The sequence below is a fragment of the Nicotiana attenuata genome, unplaced genomic scaffold (genome assembly GCF_001879085.1).
Source record: "Nicotiana attenuata strain UT unplaced genomic scaffold, NIATTr2, whole genome shotgun sequence".
In the NCBI taxonomy this organism is placed as follows: Eukaryota; Viridiplantae; Streptophyta; class Magnoliopsida; order Solanales; family Solanaceae; genus Nicotiana; species Nicotiana attenuata.
The window spans coordinates 158,970-186,654 of record NW_017670568.1 but is presented as its reverse complement, the minus strand read 5'-3'; the positions used below and the strand labels follow the sequence as shown (position 1 = coordinate 186,654).

The window sequence follows — 27,685 nt, the reverse complement described above, 5'->3', positions numbered from 1 at the left end:
TGGGTTCCATTAAACCAAATAGATTTACTAACTAAGGTAATCACATTATATTCGTCAATCAATTACGGCCTCTTTGAATATTTAGAATATTATTGCTATTTTAATTTAAATATTTCATTCAAATATTTGGACAGTACATATCTATATTGTCTTGTTCTTAATTTTTCCTTTCTTCCTCTGCCATCAAAGATTGTGGTGGAATAGTACGTATTTTTTCATTTTCTACTAGAAATCTCGGGATCGGGAAAGAATCGTCTTTTGTAGAGAGGCGTTACCTCCCCAATTGAGGCTTCTGGAACTCAAATTAGTGGAATTTCAAAGCAAATATTTCCTATGTTTTATTTTATTTGAACATATTTAATTGGGCATGAAGCTAAGAAAAGATAAAAGAATTTTGAACTTGAAATGTAAAACGAAAATTAACACTATTAAAAAGAAAATAAGTTCACGAGGGATTATTAAACACATAATGAGAAAAAAAAATTTATTCAGAAATATAAACAAACCTATGATCGTAAAGAGAAACCCTAGCATTCAAAATCTAAGCGACACTAAAAGTCAGAATCTTTCAATAAAGAAGAAGAAGAAGTCCAATCCCAATGAGGGAAAATTAGCAAATAGTTTTGCTCCAAATGTACAAATGGCGGAAGGTCAACAGAATAAGAAGAAGAAATCTGTTGCAAATACATCAAAGGATAATCTTTTCAATCAAATTATTAGCAAAAGACAAAAGTTTAATGAGAAATCACCGCTTCCCCATCCAATTTGCAAAGGTATCTGTTCTTCTTCTGCTGTGTCTGTGTGTGTGTGTTTTTTTTCTTATTGCACCTGCACCTAACTCTGTCCACCGAGGGCCTCTCTGTATTGTGTTTATATATAATTGGGGCTAACCAACCATGAAATTGCAGGGAAGAGCGTGTTGGATAATAATACAGAGCAGACGGATGTTGATCAGGTGACTTCTGATTTCAAGCTGGTTTTACTTACTTACATACAATTGGGTTTAATTTGTTATTGGTTGGACTTAGATTGATTAGACATTTCTCCAGGTTATGCTTAAAAACATTAAAGATAACGTTTTTCAGTGAAGATAATATGGCTAGCTATTTTCTTCTTTATTATTTGTTAGTAGTAAATACTAGACTGAAGAAATTAAGAAATTTCCAGGTTTATCTTTTCTGAACTCTTGGTTGAAATTGTCTTATTTATGTGTAGTTGAAAAAAAGATCTGATTACTTTTCCTTTCCTATCTAGGCCCTGGAAATTCACTTTGAAGAGGAAATTTTTATGAACATTCTCAGCAGGTTACCCGTGCAGTCTCTTGTTCAATTAAAATGTGTTTCAAAATTTTGGAAGACATTAATATCCGATCCTTACTTTAAGATGAAGCATCTCAGTCATGCCAAGAATGACCCAAATTCCCAAAAACTTCTTCTTAGCCAAGATTCGCCTTATAAACATGATATGTATACCTTTTGTTGTTCTTTATCGTCGGCTCAACTGGTTGAGGATGAACAAAAACTTGATTGCCCTTTAAACTTCAAACCATCGGGTTGCAGAATGTAATGTTGTTACGATGGGATGCTTTTTCTTGGTGTTTATGATGGATTTGATGAGCACTTTTTGCTGTGGAACCCCTCCACGCGAGAATCAACAGTACTTCGCCGTCCTGAGTATTTGAATAGATGTTCTACTTACGGAATCAGATATGACGTTACTAGTGATGACTATAAGATCCTTAAGATTGATGGGAATGTACTCGATAAGTCCATAATGCCCTATGAAATTCTTGAGTTGAAAAGTGGTTCTTGGAGAAATATTGGTAAGCATCCAGATGGGAGAATCGTTATGTCGTCACTTTGGGACCCTGTTATGTATCCATTGGCATTTGTACACGGTGCATTCCATTGGCTTAGTGCGTACCAATATATGACTCGGTCATCTTATGGTTGTTATGTGGTGTCATTTACTGTTTCAAATGAGGTGTACGGAGAGATTCCCGTGCTAGAGCGAATGTGCTATGTATCCAACTCCGGGACCGACCAGCTTGGCATTTCAGAATTGGGAGGAATGATTTGCTTTCATTCTACTCATATTCATCAGGGGGGGTGTACTTTTAAGTTATGGGTCATGAAAGATTATGGTGTCAAGGAATCTTGGACTGAATTGCTTACAATAAAAGAAACTGGTCTTTCTTCAATCCGACCGAAATACATGTTTGTGAATGGTGAAGTTTTACTGTCTTGTGGACGTCCGCTACAGTATGGTACGGTATTTAGGACATCCACAGGACCATTTGGATTATCGCCTCAACGTTATGATACCTATCAAGAAGGATTTGCGTATACAGAAAGCTTGATCTCTCCTAAATTACTTACTTAGTATTTGTTTATGTATGAATGAGAACCTTTTTATTTTTTGCGGAAATCATGTAACATCTTTCCTTGGGCCAAGGGTCTATCGGAAACAACCTCTCTACCTTCGAGCAGGGGCGGATTTAGGGGGGGGTGAACCCCCTTCGCCGAAAAATTACATTGTATATATAAGGCAGAATCTGATTTTTATCTGTATATATTAAGTTTTGAACCCTCTTAACACAACCCAAAAGTGTAGTTTAGTGGTCAAGGGGGTCCAAAATTTTCATAAGGTCACAGGCTCAATTCCCACTAGCTACAAAACTTTTTTTGAACCCCCTTCGTTGAGATCCTGCCTCCGCCACTGCCTTCGAGATAGGGGTAATGTATGCGTGTACAATACCCTCTCCAAATTCTACTTGTGGGATTATACTGTTTTTTTTTTTTTTTTTTGTTGTCGCTGGAAATCATGTACTAACTTATTTTGACAAGTTTATCTATTGCTTTCCATTTTCGCTTTCGACATGTATTCACAAGCGATATGAGCCATTTCTTTGCTACAGAAGAAGTGATTGAAACCTCATTATTTACCTATTTGTTTCTTGTCCAACTAACTGCTATGAGTAATGCATTTTTTACTTTTCAGCTGTAGTTAAGTGCAACTGTTCCTATAAATTGCATTCAGCAAATGTAACTTATATTCTTAAGTTTTTTGCAATCGCTTCTTATCTCTTCTAACAAGTAACAATACCAATTCGTGATTTGGACATGCTTTCTTACAAGCTAAAGAACATGGGTTTTTCTTTTCTGCGCATTGACCATACTATACGGTAAAAATAGCACGGTATAGTCAGTTTTCGGACTGCTCATTCAAAAATAGCCAACGTTTACGAAGTCAATGAAAAATAGCCACTATTTTGCAGCAACAGAGACCGGTCCAGCATAATATACTGGAGTTCGGTGCACCTGTGTATGAACTCCAGCATATTATGCTGGACCAGTATACTTTGCTGACTCCAGTATAATATACTGGAGACTGGAGCACCGTTGCTCCAAACTCCAGTATATTATACTGGACAATTATACTTGCTGGATCCAGTATATTATGCTGGAGTTCTAGTGTACTTATGCTGGAACTCCATCATATTATGCTGGAGTTCCAGCATACTTATCCTGGAACTCCAGTATAATATGCTGGAACTCCAGTATAATATACTGGTGTATTTTCCGGGTTTTGAACAGTGTTTTCGCTCAGATTTATCTTTACATGAAAAGTGACTAAATTTCGATTACTTTTGAAACTGGGCTATTTTTGAACGACCAGTTGTAAATCTGGCTATTTTTAAATTTCTCGGCGGATTTCAGCTTTTGCACCAAATTCCCTTAAGGGATATGTGTAATGGAAAAACAAAATAAATATTATACGTGAATGGCATTTGATTTCCATCCTTATTATAATTAATGAATGGAAATACAAAATTAATAGCTCTATTAAACTGTAATCCATGAAGGGATTGCAGAGTAGCAAAGAATTTGAGGATTTTTCCAAAAGTGAAAGACTAGAGAGTTTATTCCCTCCTCATGGAAATATTATATTTAATAGGTGAAAGAACTAATTAAGGAGTAAAGAGTTACGTAAGGTATGGAGCGAAAATCAAATTAAAAATAAAAAGGATTTAATTTATTATAGAGTTCTGAAACTGTAATCTTTAATTTCCTCGTGGTTTGGTGCTGATCGGATTTCTGAATTTAAACGCACACATATACATCAACACCTACTACAAAAATGATGCCCTTAATTATTGTTGTGTTAGTCTAAACTTTATTCAATATAAATTATTAGGCAAAAATTTTACTTGCAGAAAGTGTGACGTTTTAAACATTATTACATATGTTCAGCCAGCTTAATTATCAACAAAAACACCATTACTTAATGATAAAGGACACGGTAACATTTAAACAAACAACAAAATCATTAATTTTCAAGACAATTTTGAACATATTGGAAATTTTAGGGTTCAATAATGCGCACTATTATCATGAAATACCCCCTCTTACTCCACTTTTGTTAGAGGGACAAAAAGAAATTAAAAGAATGAATAGGAAAAAAAATTATCATTTAGCTTGAAAATTTAGTGTAATATATATGTTATGTGAATGAAATTATAATTTAATTAAGCATAAAAACTTAAATTCTTCTTCTATATATCTATATATATATATATATATATATATATAAACTTAAATTCTTCTTATATATATGGTGTTTGATTGAAATGCAAGATTCTAACTGAAACAACAAATTAAATTAAGGAGTCATATTCCTTATTTGATAGAAAAACCAAAGGAAAATGGAACAAATTGTATCGAGTAAAGATAACAACCACTATCTTATCATAATTCACCTACTCAACAAAATTATCCAAAGATTTATTTATTATAAAATCCTTCACATTTTAGCTTGTGACCACATCTGATGTCACTTTCTTACATAATTCTGGGTTCCATTAAACCAAATAGATGTAAATCGTCAATCAATTACGGCCCCTTTGAATATTTAATTTTAATGCTATTTTAATTTAAACATTTCAATCAATAAAAGCTTTGAATATTTAGACACCATATATCTATAATTGTCTTGTACTTTATTTTTTTCCTTTCTTCCTATACCACCAAAGGCTATGGTAGAGTAATAGGTATTTTTTCATTCTTAATTAGAGATTTTGAGTTCGACTTTGATAGGAGTCGCCTTTTATAGGGAACGGTTTACCCCCAAGTAAAATTTCCCAATGTAATTAAATTCAAATTAGTGGATTACTGAAGCGAATACTGAACACGAAATGAGAAAAAAAAAAAATTTATTGAAAGGAAGTAGGAGAAAGTAGTCTTCCCTTTGTCGTCTTGCCAAAACATAATGTATAGATAGAAAATTGCCAACATTATATGGTAAGTGTCATCCAACTAGCACAAGCTAGCTTATCTTTTCTTCTTTTTTATATCTTCAACAATTAGATTAGATTATTCATACTTAAAAGCAAAGACGAGGGTGTTAATCTTTCAATAAATAGTTTTGATTCTTCAAACTTTGAAATTCTTTATACTTTTAAGCCACTTCAACATCTCATTTTTTTCTTGGGTTTTTACCAATGATTTGTTATTAAGCTACCAAAAACCAATGTTTTAAGGAGTGTTTAACGCTCAAGCAAAGGTTTAGTCTTAAGTAAGTGCTTTCATCAAACATTATTTGGAGTTTTTGTGAGGAAAACATCACAGTCTATCCCTATGTTTATCATGGCTAATCCAATTAGCTATACATCTTTCTCTTCTAACCACCCCCACCTCCATCCAACCCCAAATTTAAATAAAAAAGAAGAAAAAACGATCACTCTCCCACAACTCTTATTATTCTTAGTATTTCTTTTTATAACCAATTCGTATCCTGTAAAATTCATTAAAAGAAGAAACGCATATACATACAAGTGTACATTATCAAGGCTCACACCCGTGACACGTTATCATTAGTTCATTATTGTTAGTGTTGTTGTTGTTATTATTATTATTATTATATGAGAATTGGTCACCTACTACTTCTCTGCTGATTAAGAAAAGCTTCACAAGGCAGATTCTCCATATAAGGGTAGGAGAACTTATTTTTTGTTTTCTAGCTACCATTTGTCTTTCTCATTTTACTTTGACTAGTATTTAACAAAATGTCACCTAGCTATGTTAAAATAGCACGGGCTAGCCAGTTTTCGGACTGGTCATTGAAAAATAGTCAGAGTTTGCAAAGTCATAGAAAAATAGCCACTATTTTGCTACAACACGGAAAATTCCAGCATAATATAATGGAGATCGGTGCACATGTATATGAGCTTCCAGCATATTGATATTTTTTTTAAGGTGACGGAGTTGTTAAAAGAGAAGAAATTCGTTGGAATATCTCAGAGTTAAAATTAAAAAAAAAAAAAAAAAATTGTATGAATTTAGAGAATGGCTAAGCCGGCTCTTATATGTTTGTTATATTTACTAGAGTTTGCTTCATATATAGCAAAAGAAGTCCTCTTCTTAAATCCACTTTTTGCGGCCAAATTTCCTTATAAGTAATGGACTCTTCTCATTTTCCTACATTTTATACAAAGTATTAGTCCCACTTAATTGTTGATATTCTCTTTGGCCTTCTTCTTTACTACTTTAATTTGTGTTCCTTTGCAATAGCAAGAAGCTATATTAGACAGAAAAGTTAACAAGAAAAAATGGCAGGATTTGATGAAGAACATTTTCTTGATCCCCTTATCTTTGAACTTAATAGTTTGCACAACCAACTCAAAGGTTCTCTTCCTCACCACAAAAACCCTTATTTTTAGTTCTTAACTTGTTTTTATTATTGTCAAAGTTTGTGTCCTTTACAACAAGTTCAAATCGTTTCTTGAATCTTGCTTTAATTTGATGAGTGTTAATCGTATAATGGTTATGTTTCTACTTAAGAATGTTAGGAACAAACTTATCTCATTGTTTTGTTAATTACAACCAACGTGCATGTCTTGACCTTCTCTTATCCTTCTTCTTCTCTCTTCTTATGAAACAAAGGAAAACCTGCGAGTTTCTTTTTCCTTCGTTTTTTTTGAGTATGGATATACTACTCTATTATCGTTTCAATAATATAGTCAAACCTCTCTATAACCAGAAGCGGATTCAGGATTTAAATTCTATGAGTTCAATCTTAAGGTTTTTAACATTGAACCCATTATATTTTTAAAGTTATGAGTTTATATCTACTATTTTTGCAATTTTAATGAAGTTTACATACAAATTTTTACTTCGCGTCGAAAGTTATGGGTTCAGTTGAACTCGTAGGTAATACACTACATCCGCCTGTGTCTATAACGACCTCGTTTGTTCCAAATTTTTCTGGTTGTTATAGCGTAGTACTGTTATAGAGAACATATATTATAACATAGCATAAAAATTGGTTCCAAAGAAACTTGGCTTTCATAGTGAAGGGTAGTTATATTGCGATGTTGTTATACTAAGGTTTGATTGTATAACTATACTTATTTTAATTTTTAGCAAACTATTATAAACGTTATAGAAATACTTTTAGTTCTTAAAAATGTGATTTCTAGTATTTCTTTTAGTATAATTTAAGAATATTTTCTAAATTGTGATATTTATTTTGGGAGGAAGGAAATGCTTTAAAGAAGCTCAAGAGGTGAGGTATTTTATATGCAAAGCTATAGTTAGAGCTATGAGTTTCTCTTTGGTTATTTCTTGGACAAGTCGGGACAAAATCAGCATATTTATGGGAATCGGTGCGGTGAGATAACGTAACGGAAAATATAGTCTGTTGTAAACATTCTTGGACAAAGAATATATGTTTTTTTATTTAGTTGCAAGAGGAGCTTTTTCACCTCTAATTTCCACTTTATATTACAGTTAATATTGGAATGATAATAAATTCGGGGGGTCTTTGTGTTTTTTTTTCACTCGGTGTTCGGTACCTACATTGGAATCTGACTATATTCAGATTCGCGCCGGGTAGGGCCCCATTCAGGGGGTAACGCTCCCTACCAAAGATTTTACCGTACTCAGAGCTCGAACTCGAGACCTCTGGTTAAGGCAAGAGCAACCTCATCCGCTACATCACGTCCTTTGATTTTTCAATAGGCTAACATGACAACATAGTGGTCTTAGGTAACCTTTCATTTTCATGTAATTGATTTGAGTGGCTCTCTGAAAAGCTTGGTTTTCAGCTGAAGTATTTTCATTTTTAGCAACTGTTCTTTTTGTAGCTTAAAGAGACAACATTTGTGATGCATTATATTTAGAAACATACAAAATTCCACCCACAAGAGTTGTTCTGGAGTTGTAAGTATTCTTCATCTTTAACCAGAGGTTTCGGGTTGAGTTTTGGGTATGGAATCGCCTTTGTTAGGCAACCCCTCAATGTCGGACTTTCCGGCACGAATCCAAATTTAATCAAGTCCCAATGTGGTACCGGACACCGGGTGGGAAACTAAAAAAAACATTCAAAATTCCAATTTATTGAATTACTTTCAATTAATCTTTATGTGAAAATTTTAGAGAAGAATAGAGAACTGGGAGCAGCTCAAAGTGAAATAAAGGCATTGAAAGCAACAGATGTCCTCAAAGACAAGGCACTTGAAGAGGTACTAACCTTCACCAATTTTGACAAAAAAATTAGTATCAACTTTCTTTCTATTGGTGGGCAAATGATAATTGCTAATTTTGCTTGGCTTTGCATTACTCTATTAAATAAAATATTATCCCTTTCAAATTATATGGTGGGATCAGGGGTGGAGCCTCCCTAGGCTAAGGGGGTGTCAACCGACACTACTTTATCGAAAAATTACACTGTGTAGTTAGGTCAAAAATTTATTTTTATATATATGTACTAAATATTGAATCTTATTTACTTCTTTATATTTTGACATTTCTCAATAAAATTCTCGGCTTTGTCACTAGGTGAAATTTGACTGTGCACAGAGTTTAAGAGAAGAAGGACTTGTAAAACGTATGGTTTTATATATGCGATGACATTTATGCTACTCTAAAAATACGTTTTTAAGGGTAAAATAAAAAGTTTAAATTCACCGGAACGTCAGTATACCTAAGAGTTTATAGAAGCTACTTTCTTAAATTTCAAGTCATCTAGCTAGATTTAGTATCAGAATCTTGCTCATCCTACTTACAGAAAACGCCAAAAAATGAGTAACAGACATAGCAAGGGGATGAATATTGTTTCTTAGGTCATTTTTTATGGGACAGATTTATATGGTGTACAATCTAATTAGTTGCCTAAAGATTAGCATATGACAACTATAAATATGAAGTTCTACAGATATAAAGTTATATGAGGATGAAGACTTGTACAAATATGAAACTTCACAAAACTGCACATTTACTTGTTATCCTTGAGTTTACCATAATTTACTTGATAATCCCATTCCAATATTTTTACAGCTTGGGAGTAAAGTTCAAAGACTAGAAGAAAAACTGAAAATCAATGAAAACCTTGTTGAACAAAAGGTTTGTCATTTTAATCTCTTTGTTTAGTTTGACTCAGAAATCAACCATTTAGTTTATATACTAAAAAAAGGTCCTAAGTTGTTTTGGTCCTGATCATCAAATAATGCAGAATCTTGATATCAAGAATCACAGTAATGAGAAGAAAGAAGCTCTAGCTGCACAATATGCTGCTGAAGCAACTCTTAGAAGAGTATATGCAGACCAGAAAGACGACGACTCGCCTCCTATTGAGTCCATTGTTGCTCCTCTTGAAGCAGAGATTAAGATGTATAAGTATGAGGTATGTATATATATATATATATATATATATATATATATATATTGAAATGCTAAAACCTTGGAGCAATGGTCAAGTTGTCTGCTAAAACCTTGGAGCAATGGTCAAGTTGTCTCTATATAGGTCATGGATTCGAGCCATGGAATCAGCCACCGATGTCTGCATCAGGGTAGGCTGCCTACATCACACTCCCTTGGGTGCGACCCTTCCCCGGACCTTGCATGAACGCGGGATGCTTTGTGCACCGGGCTGTCCGCTAAAATTTCATTCCACATGTTTCTTTTTTGTTCTGTTTTGTGTTGCCATTACTTTATTATTGTGTTTTTCTTTTCTTCAGATTGCAGCATTACAGGAGAATATAAGGGCATTGGAAAGACATACTAAATCAAAAGAAGCAGCATTGCTTGAAGCAGAAAGGATACTAAAAAGTGCACTTGAAAGAGCATTAACAGTTGAAGAGATTCAAAATCAGAACTTTGAGCTGAGAAGACAAATTGAAATCTGCCAGGCATGAGTTACAAAACCAGAATATAACAACTTACTATACTATATTATTTACTAGCAGACTAGTAGATAGTAACAACAACAACCCAGTGAGTTCATACAAGTGGGGTTTGGGGAGGGTAGTGTGTAGGGGTGGCAAAGTGGTTAAAAGAAAATAGTTAACCACCCATATTATCCACTAAAAAATGGGTTGGATAATGAACTTTTTAAAAACGGATCAAATACGGATAAGAACCATATTATCCATTTAGAAAATGGATAACCAATAAGTAACCAATGGGTCTAACTTTTACATTTGTAAAGCCTCAAATTGGGGGTTCCTCAAGTTAGGGAGACTAAGAATTCTCCCAAAAGTGATCATATGCAAGAAGTCATGGATAATATGGGTAACCCATATTATCCGCCGGTTAACCCGTTTTTTATCCGTATTAAATATGGATCGGGTCGGATAATTGATCCGTTTTTTCATTACCCGTTTTCGACCAGAACCATATCCGACCCGACCCGCCCGTTTGCCACTCCTAGTAGTGTGTACGCAGACCTTCCCCCTACCCCGGAGAGTAGAGAGGCTGTTTCTGAAAGTCCCTCGACTCAAGAAGATGAAAAGAGAGACAATATATCAGTACCATCAAGATTAGTAGATAGTAACCTAACTTGAATTACTCTCCTCATTTACAGGAGGAACACAAGATACTTGACAAGTCGAATCGTCAAAAGATTTTAGAAGTTGAAAAGCTTACTCAAACTATTAAAGAGCTTGAGGAGGCAATTCTTGCTGGAGGCGCAGCTGCTAACAAGATTCGCGACTGTCAACGACAAATCTCTGAATACAAGTAAAAAGAAACCACACCTAGAAACAAGCCAAAGTCTCCGAACTTAATTAATACTCTTGATCGACTGATTGGAGCTTTTCATGAACTCGTAGGAGGAGAAGAGGACATTGGAAAGGGAACTAGCACGACTCAAGATTTCAGCAAACAGAGTAGCAAGTGTCGTGGCAAACGAGTGGAAAGATGAGAATGACAAAGTCATGCCTGTAAAACAGTGGCTAGAAGAGAGAAGGTTGTTGCAGGTCACTAGAACAGTATACTAATAACTGCAAGTAAATAAGAATTAACTACTTACTAAGATTTCTTTAAGTAATTTTGCACATTTGTATTGTAGGCAGAGATGCAACGACTAAGAGACAAACTCACCATATCAGAGAGAACTGCTAAAGCTGAAGCACAAATCAAGGTGAGCTTTTGTTCATACATATACAACACAGATTCTTGATATTATACTTAGACCCCACTAGTGGGATTACACTGGGTCGTTGTTGTTTGTATTCTTGATATTATACTTATGTATTTCCTCTCATCTTTTAAATATTTGCCTATAGGACAAGCTGAAATTGAGGCTCAAGACTTTAGAAGATGGCCTAAAGCCAACAGCCAGTGTCTCTGTCATTCCTAATGGATCCCCAAAAACTCGAAAGACTAACTATTTGTTTAGTATTTTGTCAAGCAATGCTGGATTGAAAAAGAGGTCAACATCTCAACCAAGGGCGTCTACGATCAATAAAACTTCTGAGAAGCAAAGTTTGGAGAAAAGAAGAGATTATGCTTCTATAGAAACAAAGAAATTCAACAAAGAAGCCTCTGGAGAGAGCTTCCTGAAGAAGAGCCTTTGGACTTCTCGAAATAAGGTTGTTGATAGTGCTGAAAAGGAAAATGCAGAACTCAAAGAAAATTTTAATGGGCATATATATAGCAAGGAAATGACAGAAACACAGAAAATCAAGAATAGGGCTGGTGAAGAAATAGAGAATAATAAGAACACTGGAAGCAGCGAGAGCAATGATAACGATATGGTATCGGGATTTTTATACGATAGGCTTCAGAAAGAGGTACTATGTTTGAGGAAGTATTGTGAGACAAAAGAGTCTGCTTTGAATGCTAAAGATGAAGAAATCAAGGTGAAGTATTACCATATACAATATTTTCTTGTCCTTTACACCATGAAATCCTTAACAGAAGTATATCTTTGTTCCTTTCAATTTTTGTTTACTGCTAATTGGGAGCCTTGGCGTAACTGGTAAAGTTGTTGCCATGTGATCGGGAGGTCACGGGCTCAAGCCGTGGAAACAGCGTAGAATAGACCCTTGTGGTCCGGCCATTCCCCGGGCTCCACGCATAGCGGGAGCTTAGTGCACCGAGCTACCCTTTTTGCTAATTATAATTTTCCTTTATGGGGTTTCCAGATACTAATGAGGAAGATTGAGACATTAAACAAAGCCATAGAAGTTGAATGTAGGAAAATGAAGAGAGAAGCAGCTATAAAAGAGAGATTCAGTATCAACAAAGTCAGATGACAATACAAGAAGCAGAAACTCATTAACAAGGTTTCCATTTCCTCTCTTCTTTTTACTCTTTCTATGCAGAGATCAAATCACTGATCCAATATATTACTTCCTGTTTTTCTGCAGCTCCATTGGGGTCAAGGCTTCTTGAATATATACGTCAAAAAAGAAAAAGCTAGAGCAGATTTCTTGGTTCATCAGTGTGATTCTTAGTATACTTATTGAGTGAGTAGCTGCAGGAATAAAGTTCCAATTAATTTGTAAAGTAAGGAACTAACTTAGTCACATTTTGGAGAGTGATTCTTTTTCTATTTTCTCTTTTCTATAACTATACTGGAAGTTAATTCGGTTTGCTCCATACCTTTCATTCTCATCAGCCTTTCATGAATAATGCTATAATCAAGAAAGAGGGAGTGCATGTTTTTGGGCTATAATAGAAGTAAAATAACAATAGGAGAACATGAATATTTGTATGTTATAACCCTGATAATTAAACTCAGGGGTGGCAAGTAAAAATGGCCACCCTTTTTGAGGTCTCTCTCCCAAAATTTTATGTTCTTTTGCATGTACAATGTTAGAAATTGGGAAAATTGGTGCTGGTTTTACACCTATACAAAATGGTAATAATTCTACAATTCTGGAATTGTATCTAAAGATGGTCTCCATTTCGTACTTCTTTTTCTTCCCCTGAAAGATCGAACACGAGTTTTCCCAGATTGGAGATCTTTAACATTATTCACAAGGATTTCCAACTGCTTTTGTGTCAATACAATCTTGACCTTCTGGCTCTTGCAACTATCACTATTATTGGAATAGAATTGCGAAACGAGATAATAAAGATCTGCATATCTCAGCTTTTGAGTATGTTGAGAGCAAATGGCTTCATATTCTTCTTCAGAACTCAGAGCTTTTTCTTTCTTGAGAGATGGAGATAATACTAGTATATTAATGCAGTTTCCCATTGTTAATTGCATGGAAATTAGGACAAAAGAATAGCTCTATATATATAGAGAGAGAGCTGCTATAATATGAATACCACGTCCTAGACAAAGAAACGTGCAGGCCATATTCAAGAGCTGCCTTTTTCGTCTAAATGCGAAGTTAAAGCATTGTACAGTTTGCAGCAACAAGAAAGATTAAACTATTACATGGAAGTCAAAACACTCCAATTATTTAAATCAACAAGACTATTTTAAGGCACCGTTGGAGGTTGAAATTCATAAACAATTAATTGTTAATTCTTTCAGAAAGTCAGAGGGGTTCATCATTCACTATACATTGCATCCAATAGGCCTGTAAATGGTCAACTCCTTAATGTCGGTACCTAAAAAAGATGGTGAAAAATGAAAATAGTGTCTATGTTATTGATACTTGCATTCTAAGGTTCATCTCTCACCCTGGGGGATTGGGGAGTTGAGCCAATAAGATCAAGAAGGAGACTGAATTCTTCCTTTTATCGTTTGAACAATATACATATAGTTCAAGTTGAATCAAGCGATTTTCATCCTACCTAATGCCGTAAAAATAGAGATCCTGACACCCAAAAAACACGAACATGACATTTTTCCAGAATCCAGATGTCACTTAATCGGCTGGTTTGACGAAAATTACATCAATTGCATAGTAGATCAAATGAAAAATGACTTACTATTTTATTAGCAGAGAAACTTGGCTAGTCAAATTATATAAGATTATTAGTCAGATCACTAATGTCTATATTGAAAAGATGTACACAAGGGGAAAAAAGCTGGACCAGGTTCATGAGCTCAAGCCCAAGTTAACTTCCCGACGAGGAAGAAAGTCTAAGATGAAGAGGAGGAAACTTACAGAACGATGAACTTAGCTATAACCTCTGTTTATCAAACTTCAGTTCCTCAGACTAAAAAAGATTTATATCGAGGAGAGAAACTACACAAGGAAAACCCCCAACAAGCTCTTTTCCAACTCAGAGTCAGAAAGTTTTTAGGTGATTAAAACTGAAAAGCAAAAGAAAATACAAAAATAAAATCTTGAATAATCCACTAATCATGTGTGATCTCTCAACACTGCCAAAATCGTCATAGTTGTTTCACTACATTTCGACAACATATATATGGAGACGTCTCCCGAACATCATAGCTAAATAGCCAGTGAGACGGAAAACGAAATACCATTACCAAATGAAGTTGAACATCCAGATACACATAGTGACCTTCAAATATTTCCACAAAGTGCACATTTGGTGAGGATAACTAGCTCTGACTTTCTTGACCCAGTGCTTGTCGTCTTGGGTAGCTGATAGGAGCATATCGAACCATTCCTCAACAATGTTGAAGACATCAAAATGATCTTCTCAAGATGAGGCAAAGTGAGGTCAATTGAGCCATGGTTTATCAGAACTGAGAATTGGTTAACCAACAATGAGAAGGATTTGAGAAAATTTAAAAAACGGAGGCATGAACAACAAATGTAACGGAAATGGCAGATCATGCTGTGGAGAAAGATTAGGCGATAGGCTCAGAAAGTGGAAGACGGGGGTGAGGAGGATAGATTGGATAACAATACAGGGGTGGCAGGATGAAGATCGGATAGAGGTGGAAAGAGGATACACGGATATTCTCATATTCACCAGGAGATCTGATGCTGCCTCAAACCATGGATGGATCAAATGCAGGTCAAGCTTTCTTTCCCCAAAAAAATAAAGCTATCAGCAAAACTGAACAGCTTGATGCTAATCTCAAAGTTAGTCACTTGGGTAAGTGCCAATGTTTGCAAGTATTTAATCAGCAGTGCCCTCCGTTGTACAATGTACAGCGAGTATGCTCATTTTTATCTCTGATACTAAATTTTCTTGTGTAATTGAACTATTGACATTAACTTCAGGAAATATGTGCATGCGTAAAAACAATGCATATTATAGGAAACCAGGATGCAAAATAGGATTCTACTTTTAAAGGCTCTTCTCAGTTGACCGAAATGCAAGAAAGGTTCCTTTGGGAAAGCAAAGAAAAATGTTATTGTCATCACAACTCATGGATGGATATCTGTGTATTAGACAATGGACATCCTTGTCAACAAATTTAACTCAGTCATATTAAGAAAAGATATCTGCCGCTCCGGCTTTTTTATACAAAGAGCTAGTTATGTTTACTCCAGTAAAATGAAAACAGTTAATTGGTACCAAATACTCCTGTATGAATAAAACAGTAACTTATGACAGAAAACATCTTCCAAGTTTTCCATCAGTTTAGTTTAATGTTGTCCTATACAAGATATGATTAGATATTATGGTAGAAGCCAAATATTAATATGATATCTCGTTCATTTTTCCTCAATTCTTTTTCTATTGCTGATGGCAAGAGATACACTAGAATCCTTATAGGAAAGCTAACGGACTCAAAATTCAAAACTCCCATCTAGAAACAAGAGCTATCCTAAACAATGAATAATCTACGGAAGGTACCTTGCAGACGTAAGAGTACAAAACCTCTGTAGCACAAGAATCATCAAGGCCAGAGAACAAAGAACCTGCCCGGTTAAGATCCTTGATCAAAGTAAGAGCGACAAAATAATCGTGGACTCCACCCATTGCTAAGCAGCAACCACCTCTTGAGCACGTCTAGACTCCAACCATGATGTAGCTGCAACTTTTGTAGTCAAAAACCACCCGGCCTTATCTGGTGCCTCATGGAATGGAGCATTCAATTCCTTAAGGTGTGACTCAAATACTCCTGCCAGACCTTTCTCAGAATATTTATGTTTTCCATGTCCTGTGTTGATTCCAAGCAGTGATGGGAACTCTTCCCCATTTTCAAGCGCTTTGTTCAAGTCATTCATCCAGATGTGTAATGCTGTTAAAGCTGCCCCAAGAGAGAGGCTCTTCAACTGTAAAGACCATTGAGTTGCAGTTCGAGATTGAATATCAGCATAGATGTTGAGAGTTAGCCCAATATCTAACAACTCACAAGCTCTCTCCAACTGATTAAGGTTGACGCAGATGTCAATCAAACAGTTGCAGTAAGCTTTCCGGACATCAGTAGTTACACAATCCAAAAGTTCAGCAGCATGTTTCTTAAATATCCCTTCTTCAACAGCCTCTTCATCCACCAGGAGTTTCACCACATAACCAAGCTTCGGATTTGCCTTCTCAAGGCAGATAGTCAGCTTATGAAGATCTTCCTTTGGTGTTTGCGTCAACACATTAAGAAGACAACCAGTAAACCGCTCATCTGGAGATAATCCCAAATCTGACAGTCTATCAAACGTTCTTACAACATCATCTGTCCGACCTGCTTTTCCATAACACTGGATGAGTGAGGTCAGGACAAAGATATTTGGATCAAACCCTGCTTCCATCATATCGTTCAATGTGGCCTCCGCCTCTGAGACCTTCCCACTACAAGAGTTTATGGTGATTAGAGAAGAGTACGTCCAACTGTCAGGTTGGCAAGTCCCTGAGGCTTTCATCTCCTCAAAAATGTTAACAGCCTCATCTGTAAGCCCCACATCAGCACACATTGCCAGAAGAGTATTATATAGCACCACACTCAGCTCCAATCCCTTCTCCTTCATTTCTCTATAGATCTTAAGAGCATCTTCACTATAACGAGCCCTACCATAGGCCCGAATGAGGGAAGCATAGGTACCCCAACTTGGTTGGAACCCATTGCTTAGCATGTCCGCATAGATGTTCTTCGCCTGCCATGGCCTCTTAGCTCTTCCCATAGCATCCAACAAACTGTTATACACAGCCATATTAGGCCTCACACCAAGCGCTTTCATTTCCTCGTACACATTCAAGCACCCATCAAAATTTCCAGCAGCCCCATAAATCCTAATCAGCGTAGCAAACGTCACAGCATCTATACGCCACTTCTCAGTTCTCGCACGATCATACAAATTCAATGCCATATCTACATTACCAGCCTTACCATATGAATCGATCATCACAGAGTAAGTCACATCATCGGGTTCACACCCAAAAGAAGGTAACTTTTCAAACCATTCAATAGCTTTTTCTGGCAAATTGCACTGCCTAGCACAACTAATAATGGTAGAGAAAGTTACATTATCAGGCTTCACCCCTCTTTGAAGCATTTCATCAAACAACTTCTCTGCTCTGTCCAAATCCTTACTTTTCCTCAAAACTTTCAATGTCACGTTATAAATAATCACCTCTTTACTCAATTTCAACCTTTGTTGAAAGTATTTCAAAACTAACAATGCAGTTTCAGCATTAGACATGTTATTCAAAATCACTACAGCATCTTGCTCTACTACTTTATCACCCAAATCAGCTAAAACGTTAATCACATCTTCCTCTACAGGGTTACAAGAATCCAAAGACTCAGCCATTTTCACTAGGGAAACATACCTGCAATCGTAAGATTTTTGCCTCAACTGAGAAGCTTTAGGGCTTTTGGGATTGACCCAGATGTAGCTACTTTTTGAGGAAGATGCGGTTTTTCGGGAATTAGTGGGATTTGAAATGTCGGATTGTTCTTGTAATGAGACATGGGTTGTTGTTAGGGTAACAGATTTTGAGTGAAGAAGCTTGTTGTTGAGGGGAAAGCTGAGTTTTTGGAGAGAAGTGAAGTTGCAGAAGGTGTTGGATTCGTAGAGAGGAGATAATAGTGTAGAGCTTGGAGTAGACGCCATTTTTTCTTTGAGCTGTAGAAGAGGAGGAACAAGCCTAGCTTTGCCGTCTTATCAACTCCTGGTGAGATGAATTTGATAAAAATGATGAATTACTTATTGCTCCCTTAAGGTTTAGGTTTGTATAAATTTTACCCCTCAAACTTTTACAGTATGTATTGTTAGAGCGAATGAGCTCAAACAAGTATTATAGTTAGAATTTAAATTTAGTGATATTCAAATTGTCACTTTCATGACTCAAGTTACAAAATGGTAACTATAAAGGTTTTAAGTTTAATAAAATGTCATTTTCATGCTTCAAGGAAGACTTGCACAAATTCTAGAACAAGTGGGCTTAATTACTTTCTTTCAATTTAGATGATATAGTTTGACTTGAAACAAAATTTAAGAAAAAGACAAAAAAAAATTTGAAACTTTGGTCCTAAAAGCAAAGGACAAAAGTTTCGTAGGGCCATGATATTTGTGTGGATATAAAGCTTCTAAGGGTAAAGCGGGTAAAATGAAAAATTGTAAGTTCCGTTGTTTTCAATATAGAAATGTGTCATTATTTTTAGAATTAACTAATAAAAAAAGTGTGTCATTTTAATTAAAACAGAAGGAGTATCTTTTTTGCTCCAAAAACATGATACTCATTACCTTGACACTTAATTATTTTAATATAGCAATGTATGAATTGGTAAGCCATGATCCCCATTGAGCGGCTTCCTTGTGATTATACATCATTAAGAGGATTACAATTGAATTTACAGAGAATTTTGAGAAATCATCATATCAAATGTGACCCCACTAAGGTGAACTATGTTTATTATCTTAATTTTTTATCTGCCTAATGAAAAAATAGTCAATAAATAAATTTTGTTTCTAATACAACTATAGAAGAAAAAAGTTAGAAGGTGTGCTACTTTTCTTAGAAAACCATTCACGTACTCCACATAATTCTTTCTATAATTAAAATGAAATTTTGTGGCTTAAAGGGGAAAATGGAATAAAATACGATGAACAAATTTTGTTTTCTCAACAAAGGTACATAGTTTGTCAAATAATGTTTTGTTTCCTATGAGAAAATATAAATGGCTATGAAAAAAAACTGCAGAAGATATTAGAAACCATATCTATGCATTCATGTAAATAAAGTGGAAACAAAGGAATAGATAATAGATACATTAGGCCATTAGTAATGTTGAAAATTGACATTTATTAATCAAAGCTTTACCAGCAATCTGGTAAACAACTTTTATTCTATTTTACAAAAGAAAAGGAAAAAAGAACATATATCTATACATTGTTTTTCATCTATGACAATCTATAAGGAAAAAGACAGCCACATTAAGAGGAGCCCAATCAAAAGGTACATTACATAATTGAGCATCCTGTGGCATTTTCTTCACTAAAGTATTGGTCACATCTGCTTACGTAACAGCCCCTTCCGTAGCCATACGGCCCAGGCCCAGGCCCATAGTTATACCCATAGTTATCGTAACATGGGGCCGGAGGGACCGGTCTTCCGTACCATTGATAACATGGGCCCCCGATATGACCCTCGTAACATTGTCCACAACAATATCCTGGTGGTGGCGGAGGGTATTCTTGAATTGGCATTACCATTATTGGCTCTGGTGCCGGCGGTGGTGGTTGTGATGGTGGAGCAACTGGATTAGGTTTAGGAGCTTCTTTGGGCTTTTCGGGCTCTTTCGACTTTGGCTTTTCAACTTCTTTCGGCTTTTCTGGTTCTTTGGGCTTTTCGGGCTCTTTCGCCTTTTCCGGTACCTTAGTCTTCTCTGGCTCTTTGGGCTTTTCAATGATGACAACCGTAGGCTTCTCAGGTTGTTTAGGCTTTTCGGGCTCTTTAGGCTTCTCCGGTTGTTTGGGCTTCTCGGGTTCTTTGGGTTTCACAGGCTCCTTGGGCTTTTCAGGAGCTTTCGGCTTTGGAGGGTCTTTGATTTCAATGCTCTTAATTACTCCACATCCTTTGCTACACAATTTGTCACGAATTTTCTCAGGATCACAACATACCACAGTGATTGTGACTGTATTGGCCTTCTCATCATACACTTGGTCTCTAATTTCTCTTGCCCGAAAAATTTTAAGATCACAAAAATAGAAAGAAAATCAAATTAATTCATATCCATAGGATCATATATATTTTCTCCATCATAATATTCCATGATTGATTTTGTCCATCTATTTTGAAATAGAATTTCAAGAAAACATAAAGAAAAATAGTGGATAACTATAGTTTACTTAGAAAATTCAAGTAAAAGAGACTTACGAGGGAATTTACAGAGAATTTTTTTGACCTTCTTATAGCAGCTGGAGCACTGAAGATCAACCTTGAGCACCATTACAGTGGTCTGTTAAACCATTAATTATAGAAAGATTAATTCACTAAACGATATTATGCAATAATAAGCTAGTTTATTGTTGAAAAGAAATTCTTGTACGAGTAGTGAAGAAGTATTTTGAGCAGAGCCGGAGTCAAGATTTAAAGTTTATGAGTTCTGAATTTGCCTCGAAACTTATAGCTCGTCTTAGTTATTGAGTTCGCAATTAAATATTTACACATATTTAATGAATTTTGTAATATAAATATAGTGTTTACGTAAAAGTGACTGGATTCAGCCGAACCCGAACCTAATAAGCTAGCTCCGCCTTTGGTGTAGAGCACTTTAGTTGGTTGTTGACCAACGGAAATATAGAAGGAAAAAGAGCTGCGGAAGATCATACCTTTTCAGTTTTGTCACCACCCATGATTGATTCTTGATTGATCTAAGCTTACAAAAAAATTGAATTCTTTGTGCTGAGCTAGGAATTAGTGGAGAAAAGAGAGGAGGAAAACAGTATAGTTTTAATTAATAGTATGAAAGGAAGATGATGGAGAAAAATATCTTATGAAGAAAAAATGGTAGTAATAAAATAGAAGGAATAGAGTAGGAACACGTCCTAAATGGAAGTTGAAAGTCATGATATCATCAAAATTGGCAGCTATTAGAATTTGGTGGGGGGCCTAAGATTGCTGACTATATACTCTCCATTTACATGTGCTGGCTTTGATAATCACATCTCACCTTCCCTTTGTTACCAAGCAAATACTTATTTAAATGTGAATACTAGTTAGTTTATGTACTAAAAATATGGAGAGTAGAGATAGTAGAGCTTTAATTAATTTAGTTGGGCTGATGCATTAATGGAGGATGCAAACATTAGTATTTATAAAGTTCATATCACATGGTAAGTAGCTATGCATGTTACTAGGGTGGCAAATTGTCGGGTCGGGTCAAATATGGGTGGATAGTAATAAAAAATGGATAAATTATTCGAACCGATCCATATTTAATACGCATAAAAAATGGATTAATCGGTGAATAATATAGATATCCATATTACCAATGATTTCTTGAATATGATCACTTTTGGGAGAATTCCTAGTTTTCCAAATTTGAGGAAACCCCAATTTGAGTCTTTATAAAGTAAACGTTAAACTCATTAGCTATTCATTGACTATCCATTTTCTAAGTGGATAATCATAATATGGTTCTTATCCATATTTGATCTGTTTTTAAAAAAAACTATTATTCAACTCATTTTAGTGGATAATATGGATAGATAATTATTATTATTTTTATCTATTTTTCCACCACTACATGTTACAAGTAGCTCAAATTGTTTTCAATTGATTGAGCCTTTTCACTAGCTATATAGTTGGAGACTAGGAGAAGAATTAATTTTTCAATAAAAGATCAATTTTATAACGTGTTACGAGTATTACCTAGTTGAAATATAGTTTGTCAATAAAAAAGTGGATCAGCAAATTTCTCCTAGATTTAAATTCGAAAAACTGTTGACACTATTAGAAAAGTTTAGAAATAAAAAAAATTAGGAGAAAGAAAATATATATCGATGATATATAAAATGGAGTAATAGACAATGATACTAAGTCATTAATAAATACTTTTATATCAATGTTATAATACGAAATAGCCGATAATGTAAAAAATTAAAATAAGAAACACAAAGTTAATCAAATGCTATATAATTAGTTTTCTTTAATTTTACTATTTTGTTTTTGGGTACACTGCATTAGAATACAAAATAACGGTTGAGAATTTTGTTAAAATAATATGATCTAATATGCTAAGCAAAGTCAGACCATCGTTGGACATAATTAATATTTTTTAAATATTATTCGTGCATCGCGCGGGTTCTAATACTAATTATAATTAAAACAACCATCTTAAAAAAAAAAACATTTTTTTTGGTTGGGAAAGAAGAAACAACAAATAAAAAGTAAATCAATGATAGGACAGTTCTTCATATCTTATAAAAGTGCTGGTGGTTTCAACTTGTACGAGAATCTCTTTTACACAAAACAATGTAGCAAAGTTTTGTATCATTTTTGTGCTTTAATTTATAATCTGTATTTCTCTAGCTTATCTCTAATACATTTGAAATTAAGTCACAGAACCAACGAGAACGAGAGAGAATAAATATGGCCAAATTGATATTGATGATGTAGAAAGTCAAAGGTGTAACACCACTAGTTTTATTTTAACTAAATAATGCGCAAATCCTTTTAGGTAGAAGTTTAGTGCCGACGGTGGGTAGGGAAGTGCTGGTAGTGATGGACCTAAGCCTAACTTATGTTAGTCAATTATAACCCTTTAGTTACATGGAATTTTGGAAATTGCGGAAAGGAAGAAAATCAACAATAACAACATACATAGTAATATCCCACACCGTAGGATCTGGAGAGGGTAGTGTGTACGCAGACCTTACCTTACCCCTACCTTGTGAGGATAGAGAGGTTATTTTCAATAGACCCTCGGCTCAGGAAAGTATAAGTGCCACATTAATGAAAATATAAACAAAAAGAGACAGTATCAAGAAGCCATATAAAAGCAGAATAAAAACAACAAGATTGTAAGGTGATCAACAATGAAAGAAAACAACGGTTAGTCGTAAAAACCTACTATCAACAGAAAGCGAGAGTGCGTGCCACTAATACTACTATGAACACTCTAAACTACCTACTCTACTACCATAATCCTCGATCTCCATGCCTTCCTATCAAGGGTCATGTCCTCGGTCAGCTGAAGTTGCGCCATGTCTTGCTTAATCACCTCTCCTCACCTCTTCTTTGGCCTACATCTACCTCTCCGTAGGACCTCCAATGTCAACCTCTCACACCTCCTCACCGGGGCGTCTCACATGACCAAACCACCTAAGTCGTGGTTCCCGCATCTTGTCCTCAATAGGAGCCACACCCACCTTGTCGAGAATAACCTCATTTCTGATCCTATCTAACCTGGTGTGTCAGCACATCCATTTCAACATCCTTATCTCTACTACCTTCATCTTCTGGACATGAGCGATCTTGACTGGCCAACACTCAGCCACATATAACATCGTTGGTCTGACCACCATTCTGTAGACTTATTCTTAAGTTTCGGTGGCACCTTCTTATCACACAAACTGGAAGCGAGTCTCTATTTCGTTTATCCTGCCCCAATACGATGTGTGACATCTTCATCAATCTACCCATCCCCCTGATTAATAGACCCAAGGTACTTAAAACTCCCTCACTTAGGGATGAAATCAAAGAGAAAAAGTAGAAGGAGGAAATGAATGAGAAAATGAGTCGAATTAATCTGCAATTGGTAATTATCCCTTCCTTCTTTTCCTCTGGCAGCATAAACTCTACTAATCCGGTAGGAAAACCTTGAAGAGCAATAACTACCGTTAATATTTGGGACATTCGGCTAAGACTAGCCCCTTACAGGGCTATTCTTGTCAATTTCCACACAATTCCTTTCGTTGATCTTTACACAAATAGTTGTTCATATTTATTGTTTACTTTTTTCTAGTCATATATATAGTTTATATATTATTATACACATATAATATATAAATTATGCATATATTATACCTCCATCGGCTATTTTTAATTTAAGTGGTTGGGTAGGCGACTATTTGGATTAATTTTTCCACTCGCAGCAGCCATGTGACTTGTGAGCAAAGCCCATGACATCAGGATACGGTACCGTATTCATACTCAAAAGCCCATAATAGTGGAGAGACCCAATACTGAGAAAGATCATCTGGTTTCTTGTATTAGCTTAGCAGAAGTCTTTTTGAACTATATTTGAAATTACATTCTCCTTTAGTTATTAAAGTGCTTTGTTTAGTTTTCGTTTTTTTTTTTTCTGTAGAAATAATACTGATATGAGTTATATCGCAAATATCCCGTCACGTCTTCTTTTATAAGCTCTCATTTTGTTCTTAATGATGCTTACAATATTGATTTTGAAATTATAAGTATCATTTTAATTCACTATGTTTATTTATTACTATTAAATTTCTCTCTCTATCTCTCCAATTTTAAGCCAAATACGTATTTTTGTATTGTATATCTTTCGTTTTTTTGTATTAATGTATAAACAAGACAAAATTATACAATAATGCACTTCATAAGTAGACCTCGCACTATTTTAGCCCAGTTACAAGTTTGCAAATGTGTAGCCAAATATCAATAAGACCTTTTCTTTTACTATGCCCTCTAACTATAACAATCTCATCTTTTTTTTCATCACCTACCTATCGTATTGTAGCTCTCTCCTCATTTTTCACCCATAAATATTTAATTTAATTAATAAAAAAGTATCATATGCAAACAAAAGATGAAAACGAAAATCAGTTCCCTATTTTTAGTGTAACCATTGATCGAGACACTTAGTCAACACTCATTCATGCCTTCTCTTATAATCAATATTTCTCGGAATTGTTTTTTCTTCGTTTTCTTATTTTGTGTATCTTTAGGCGTGAAATATCCGTGAGTTTTTATTCTCTTTTTTCCTCAAGTTTATACATACCTATCACAACTACAAAACGCAAAATCAGACGTGAGAAACCTAAAATCTCATCTCGTTCAATGCTAATCTTCTTAAATTTCGATTATGATTTTGTGAGAAATTTGGAGTTTAGGTTTAGGGTTTAGGATTTTAGGTGGGTATTGTATGAACTTATTAGAAATAGTCTAAATAGGTTGTATACAAAGTTTGAAGTTATTTGCTGGAGATTTGGACTAGTTTTATACAAGAATTGCAAGTGAAAATCGTACAAAAAGTTCATCATAGATGCTTATACACTTTTATACAATGTTATACACATTTATACAAAGAGGTACATTATGTATATAGCTGTATAAAAGTGTATAAAGATGTATAATCACAGTAGTAAAAATATTCGTGATACACTATGTATATAGTTGTATAAGAAGAATGAGAAGAAGAAGAAGAAGAAGAAGAAGAAGAAAATGTGAGAAATTCACCAAATACCTGTAAATAATGTATCTGTTTGACTCAAAAGATGTTAAACTCTTTTCAAGCAAATCAATCAAAGAGAAGAAGGGGTAAATCATAATCGAAAACAATAAACTCTAGGATCGTTTCAATAATCGGAACAGTAATAATGATAAAAGAGAGAGAGAGAGAGAGAGAGAGAGAGAGAGAGAGAGAGAGAGAGAGAGAGAGAGAGAGACGTAACGTACGTACGAGTAGTACGTAGTACGTTACGTCTAACTAGTAGTACGTATAGGTAGTACGNATAAAGATCAGAGAGAGAGAATCAGTTTTTCTATTACCAGTTATCTCCCTATTACAAGACCCGGATCCCTTTTATATAATGGGGGATCTAAGCTGAGTCATGAGAACGACAAAATCAGTGTACTCTATGGCGGAGCCGATGACAGGTCGAGGTCGTTCCTCCTCTTACCCCTGGGTCGTTCCTTCGTATCGTATCGTAAACATTCAGTGGTTGGTCATGCTGACGGTAGGACGTGATTGGTCAAATTCGACCCTATACAGTATTGTATTGTCAAATCCGTTATTCTGGAACAATGAAAAGTCTCCTTTTTTTAAACAACCGATTTGGTATGGTGGGATTATTTCCTATTTTTTTTTCAATTATGCCCTAACTTATTACTCCACAATTCTATTTTACCCTTTACCTTTTTTTCTATTTTAACTCCAAATCTCCAACATATAACCTACTTTGTTTTTTTCCAGAACTTCTGTCGCCAACGTTAAAGATGTTTTACCGCCTTCTGTTTATTTTTTCTCCTAATTTGCTTTTTACTCAATTCTAATTAGTTGTGCTCCTTTGTTTTACCTTGTTCTGTCTCACTCCCTTGTTCTGCTTTCTTAAGGTGTTTGTCTTCTTCTGTTTTATTTTTTAAAATTATTTTTATGCATAATTTTTGATAAATTTAATATTTAAATAATTAAAGGTATTTTAGTAAACTTATTAGTACAGTCACTACGATATAGTCAAACCAACCAGTAAAATATTATTTAAAAATAACGAACAATATAATCTATCCAAATATATATTTATAAAATGATACAATATGATATAATATAATAAAATATATTATAAAACGACGGGAAATAATGATTCAAACCAAATGGTTGCAAGATGTAAAACGAGGCCTTGATTTAGTTCTGACCTGTATAAATGTTGGCTAACCAAACTTTGAATAGACTAAGCTTACTAATTGTAGCCTGAAAAGACAGATGTTTGTCACAGCACAGGGTGCTCACTTTGAATTTTAGTGGAGAAAAGAGCAGAGGAAGTTTGATTGCAACGTGGCGATTAAACGCGCCATTGTCCCATTTTCCAATCTCATTCGGTGATAAGGAGACGGCGTTTGATTAGTTTTGGCTGCACCACACGTCGCCATTATGTTCCCCACGAGATTCTGCCTTCTATTTAGCGCCGTACGCACCACCCCCCACGTGCTTTCCCCGGTACTCTTTTGTCCCACACTATAAACTCTCTTCCACGCGCCATTTACTCACTTTCTTAGTTCTAGTATTTTATGTGGTATTTATAATTTAAAATTACACATTCAATACTTAAATTTGTCTAAATCACATTTACATTCACATTCACATTTATCTTTATGTGTCATGCTTTTACAATAATTTAATGCTATATAATGTTAGAAAATCCGATATACTCAACATTTTATATCAAAAGATCTGTATTCCACCTTGAAATCTTTTCTATTCAAATGTCTACAAAACTCTTTCTGGTTCAATTTACGTGAACTTGTTTGATTGAATATAAAATTAAAAAAAATATAAAAAACTTTTGATACTTATAATAAAAAATAAGTCATAAATATTCATACGGCTATAAATTATCCCACTCATAGTAAAATAAAAATTATAAATTACATTATTCTTACATTTATGAAAAAAAATTATTTTCTAGACAAATTAATAAAAATATAGATTCACACAATTAAAATAAATAAAATCATTTTTATTGATATGAAATTTCTAAGGGACAGAAGCACGCAAAAGGCTGGAGCCATTCAAATAAATGCAAGGACATAAATCAAAGAAGATAGTATTATGGACATGGAGTATGATCAATTTAAATTAGCTTTTTTTATTTGTAACTAGTGAGATAAAGAGTTCAAACTCCGAAAATTAAAGATAATATTAAGTCGAGCATAAAATAATTCTG

General features: G+C 34.8%; 4 protein-coding genes across 6 annotated transcripts; 2 read left to right on the top strand and 2 right to left on the bottom strand.

Annotated features, from left to right (window-relative positions):
* Positions 1-539: 539 nt before the first annotated feature.
* Positions 540-2,503, top strand: LOC109241075 (F-box/kelch-repeat protein At3g23880-like). 3 transcript variants are annotated; one of them, XM_019407787.1, is made up of 3 exons: positions 540-773; positions 909-955; positions 1,255-2,200. In XM_019407787.1, the coding sequence occupies exons 1-3, from the start codon at positions 641-643 to the stop codon at positions 1,564-1,566; spliced, it is 492 nt and encodes a 163-aa protein (XP_019263332.1). In that variant the 5' UTR covers positions 540-640; the 3' UTR covers positions 1,567-2,200. The 3 variants fall into 3 exon arrangements, with proteins under 3 accessions (XP_019263332.1, XP_019263330.1, XP_019263331.1); XM_019407785.1 differs by having other exon boundaries at positions 566-773; positions 1,255-2,503; XM_019407786.1 differs by lacking the exon at positions 540-773 and having other exon boundaries at positions 852-955; positions 1,255-2,503.
* A 3,897-nt stretch (positions 2,504-6,400) lies between these two features.
* Positions 6,401-13,055, top strand: LOC109241074 (microtubule-associated protein 70-5-like). Its single transcript, XM_019407784.1, has 11 exons — positions 6,401-6,683; positions 8,436-8,521; positions 9,336-9,401; positions 9,511-9,681; positions 10,016-10,186; positions 10,861-11,014; positions 11,106-11,254; positions 11,347-11,418; positions 11,564-12,139; positions 12,425-12,565; positions 12,650-13,055. Exons 1-10 carry the CDS (start codon positions 6,608-6,610, stop codon positions 12,533-12,535), a joined length of 1,632 nt encoding a protein of 543 aa, XP_019263329.1. The 5' UTR covers positions 6,401-6,607; the 3' UTR covers positions 12,536-12,565; positions 12,650-13,055.
* Positions 13,056-15,787: 2,732 nt separating this feature from the next.
* On the bottom strand, positions 15,788-18,229 carry LOC109241073 (pentatricopeptide repeat-containing protein At4g16390, chloroplastic). The gene has a single exon (XM_019407783.1). The coding sequence runs from the start codon at positions 18,158-18,160 to the stop codon at positions 16,094-16,096; it is 2,067 nt and encodes a 688-aa protein (XP_019263328.1). The 5' UTR covers positions 18,161-18,229; the 3' UTR covers positions 15,788-16,093.
* Positions 18,230-19,305: 1,076 nt separating this feature from the next.
* Positions 19,306-21,159, bottom strand: LOC109241071 (pollen-specific leucine-rich repeat extensin-like protein 1). The gene is made up of 3 exons (XM_019407782.1): positions 20,882-21,159; positions 20,427-20,508; positions 19,306-20,223 (listed from the first exon to the last, which is right to left on the bottom strand). Exons 1-3 carry the CDS (start codon positions 20,903-20,905, stop codon positions 19,511-19,513), a joined length of 819 nt encoding a protein of 272 aa, XP_019263327.1. The 5' UTR covers positions 20,906-21,159; the 3' UTR covers positions 19,306-19,510.
* Between the last annotated feature and the right edge of the window lie 6,526 nt (positions 21,160-27,685).

What these genes read in the sequence shown, in the direction of transcription:
- LOC109241073 (XM_019407783.1), bottom strand. Translation starts at nt 18,160, where the DNA reads ATGGCGTCTACTCCAAGCTCTACACTATTATCTCCTCTCTACGAATCC.
- LOC109241074 (XM_019407784.1), top strand. Translation starts at nt 6,608, where the DNA reads ATGGCAGGATTTGATGAAGAACATTTTCTTGATCCCCTTATCTTTGAA. An exon ending in TTTGCACAACCAACTCAAAG is followed by an intron (nt 6,684 to 8,435) that starts GTTCTCTTCCTC and finishes TGAAAATTTTAG; the next exon opens with AGAAGAATAGAGAACTGGGA. An exon ending in CTAAAGATGAAGAAATCAAG is followed by an intron (nt 12,140 to 12,424) that starts GTGAAGTATTAC and finishes TGGGGTTTCCAG; the next exon opens with ATACTAATGAGGAAGATTGA.
- LOC109241071 (XM_019407782.1), bottom strand. Translation starts at nt 20,905, where the DNA reads ATGGGTGGTGACAAAACTGAAAAG. An exon ending in GTGGTGACAAAACTGAAAAG is followed by an intron (nt 20,509 to 20,881) that starts GTATGATCTTCC and finishes ATGGTTTAACAG; the next exon opens with ACCACTGTAATGGTGCTCAA. An exon ending in AATTCTCTGTAAATTCCCTC is followed by an intron (nt 20,224 to 20,426) that starts GTAAGTCTCTTT and finishes TTCGGGCAAGAG; the next exon opens with AAATTAGAGACCAAGTGTAT.
- LOC109241075 (XM_019407785.1), top strand. Translation starts at nt 1,582, where the DNA reads ATGCTTTTTCTTGGTGTTTATGATGGATTTGATGAGCACTTTTTGCTG.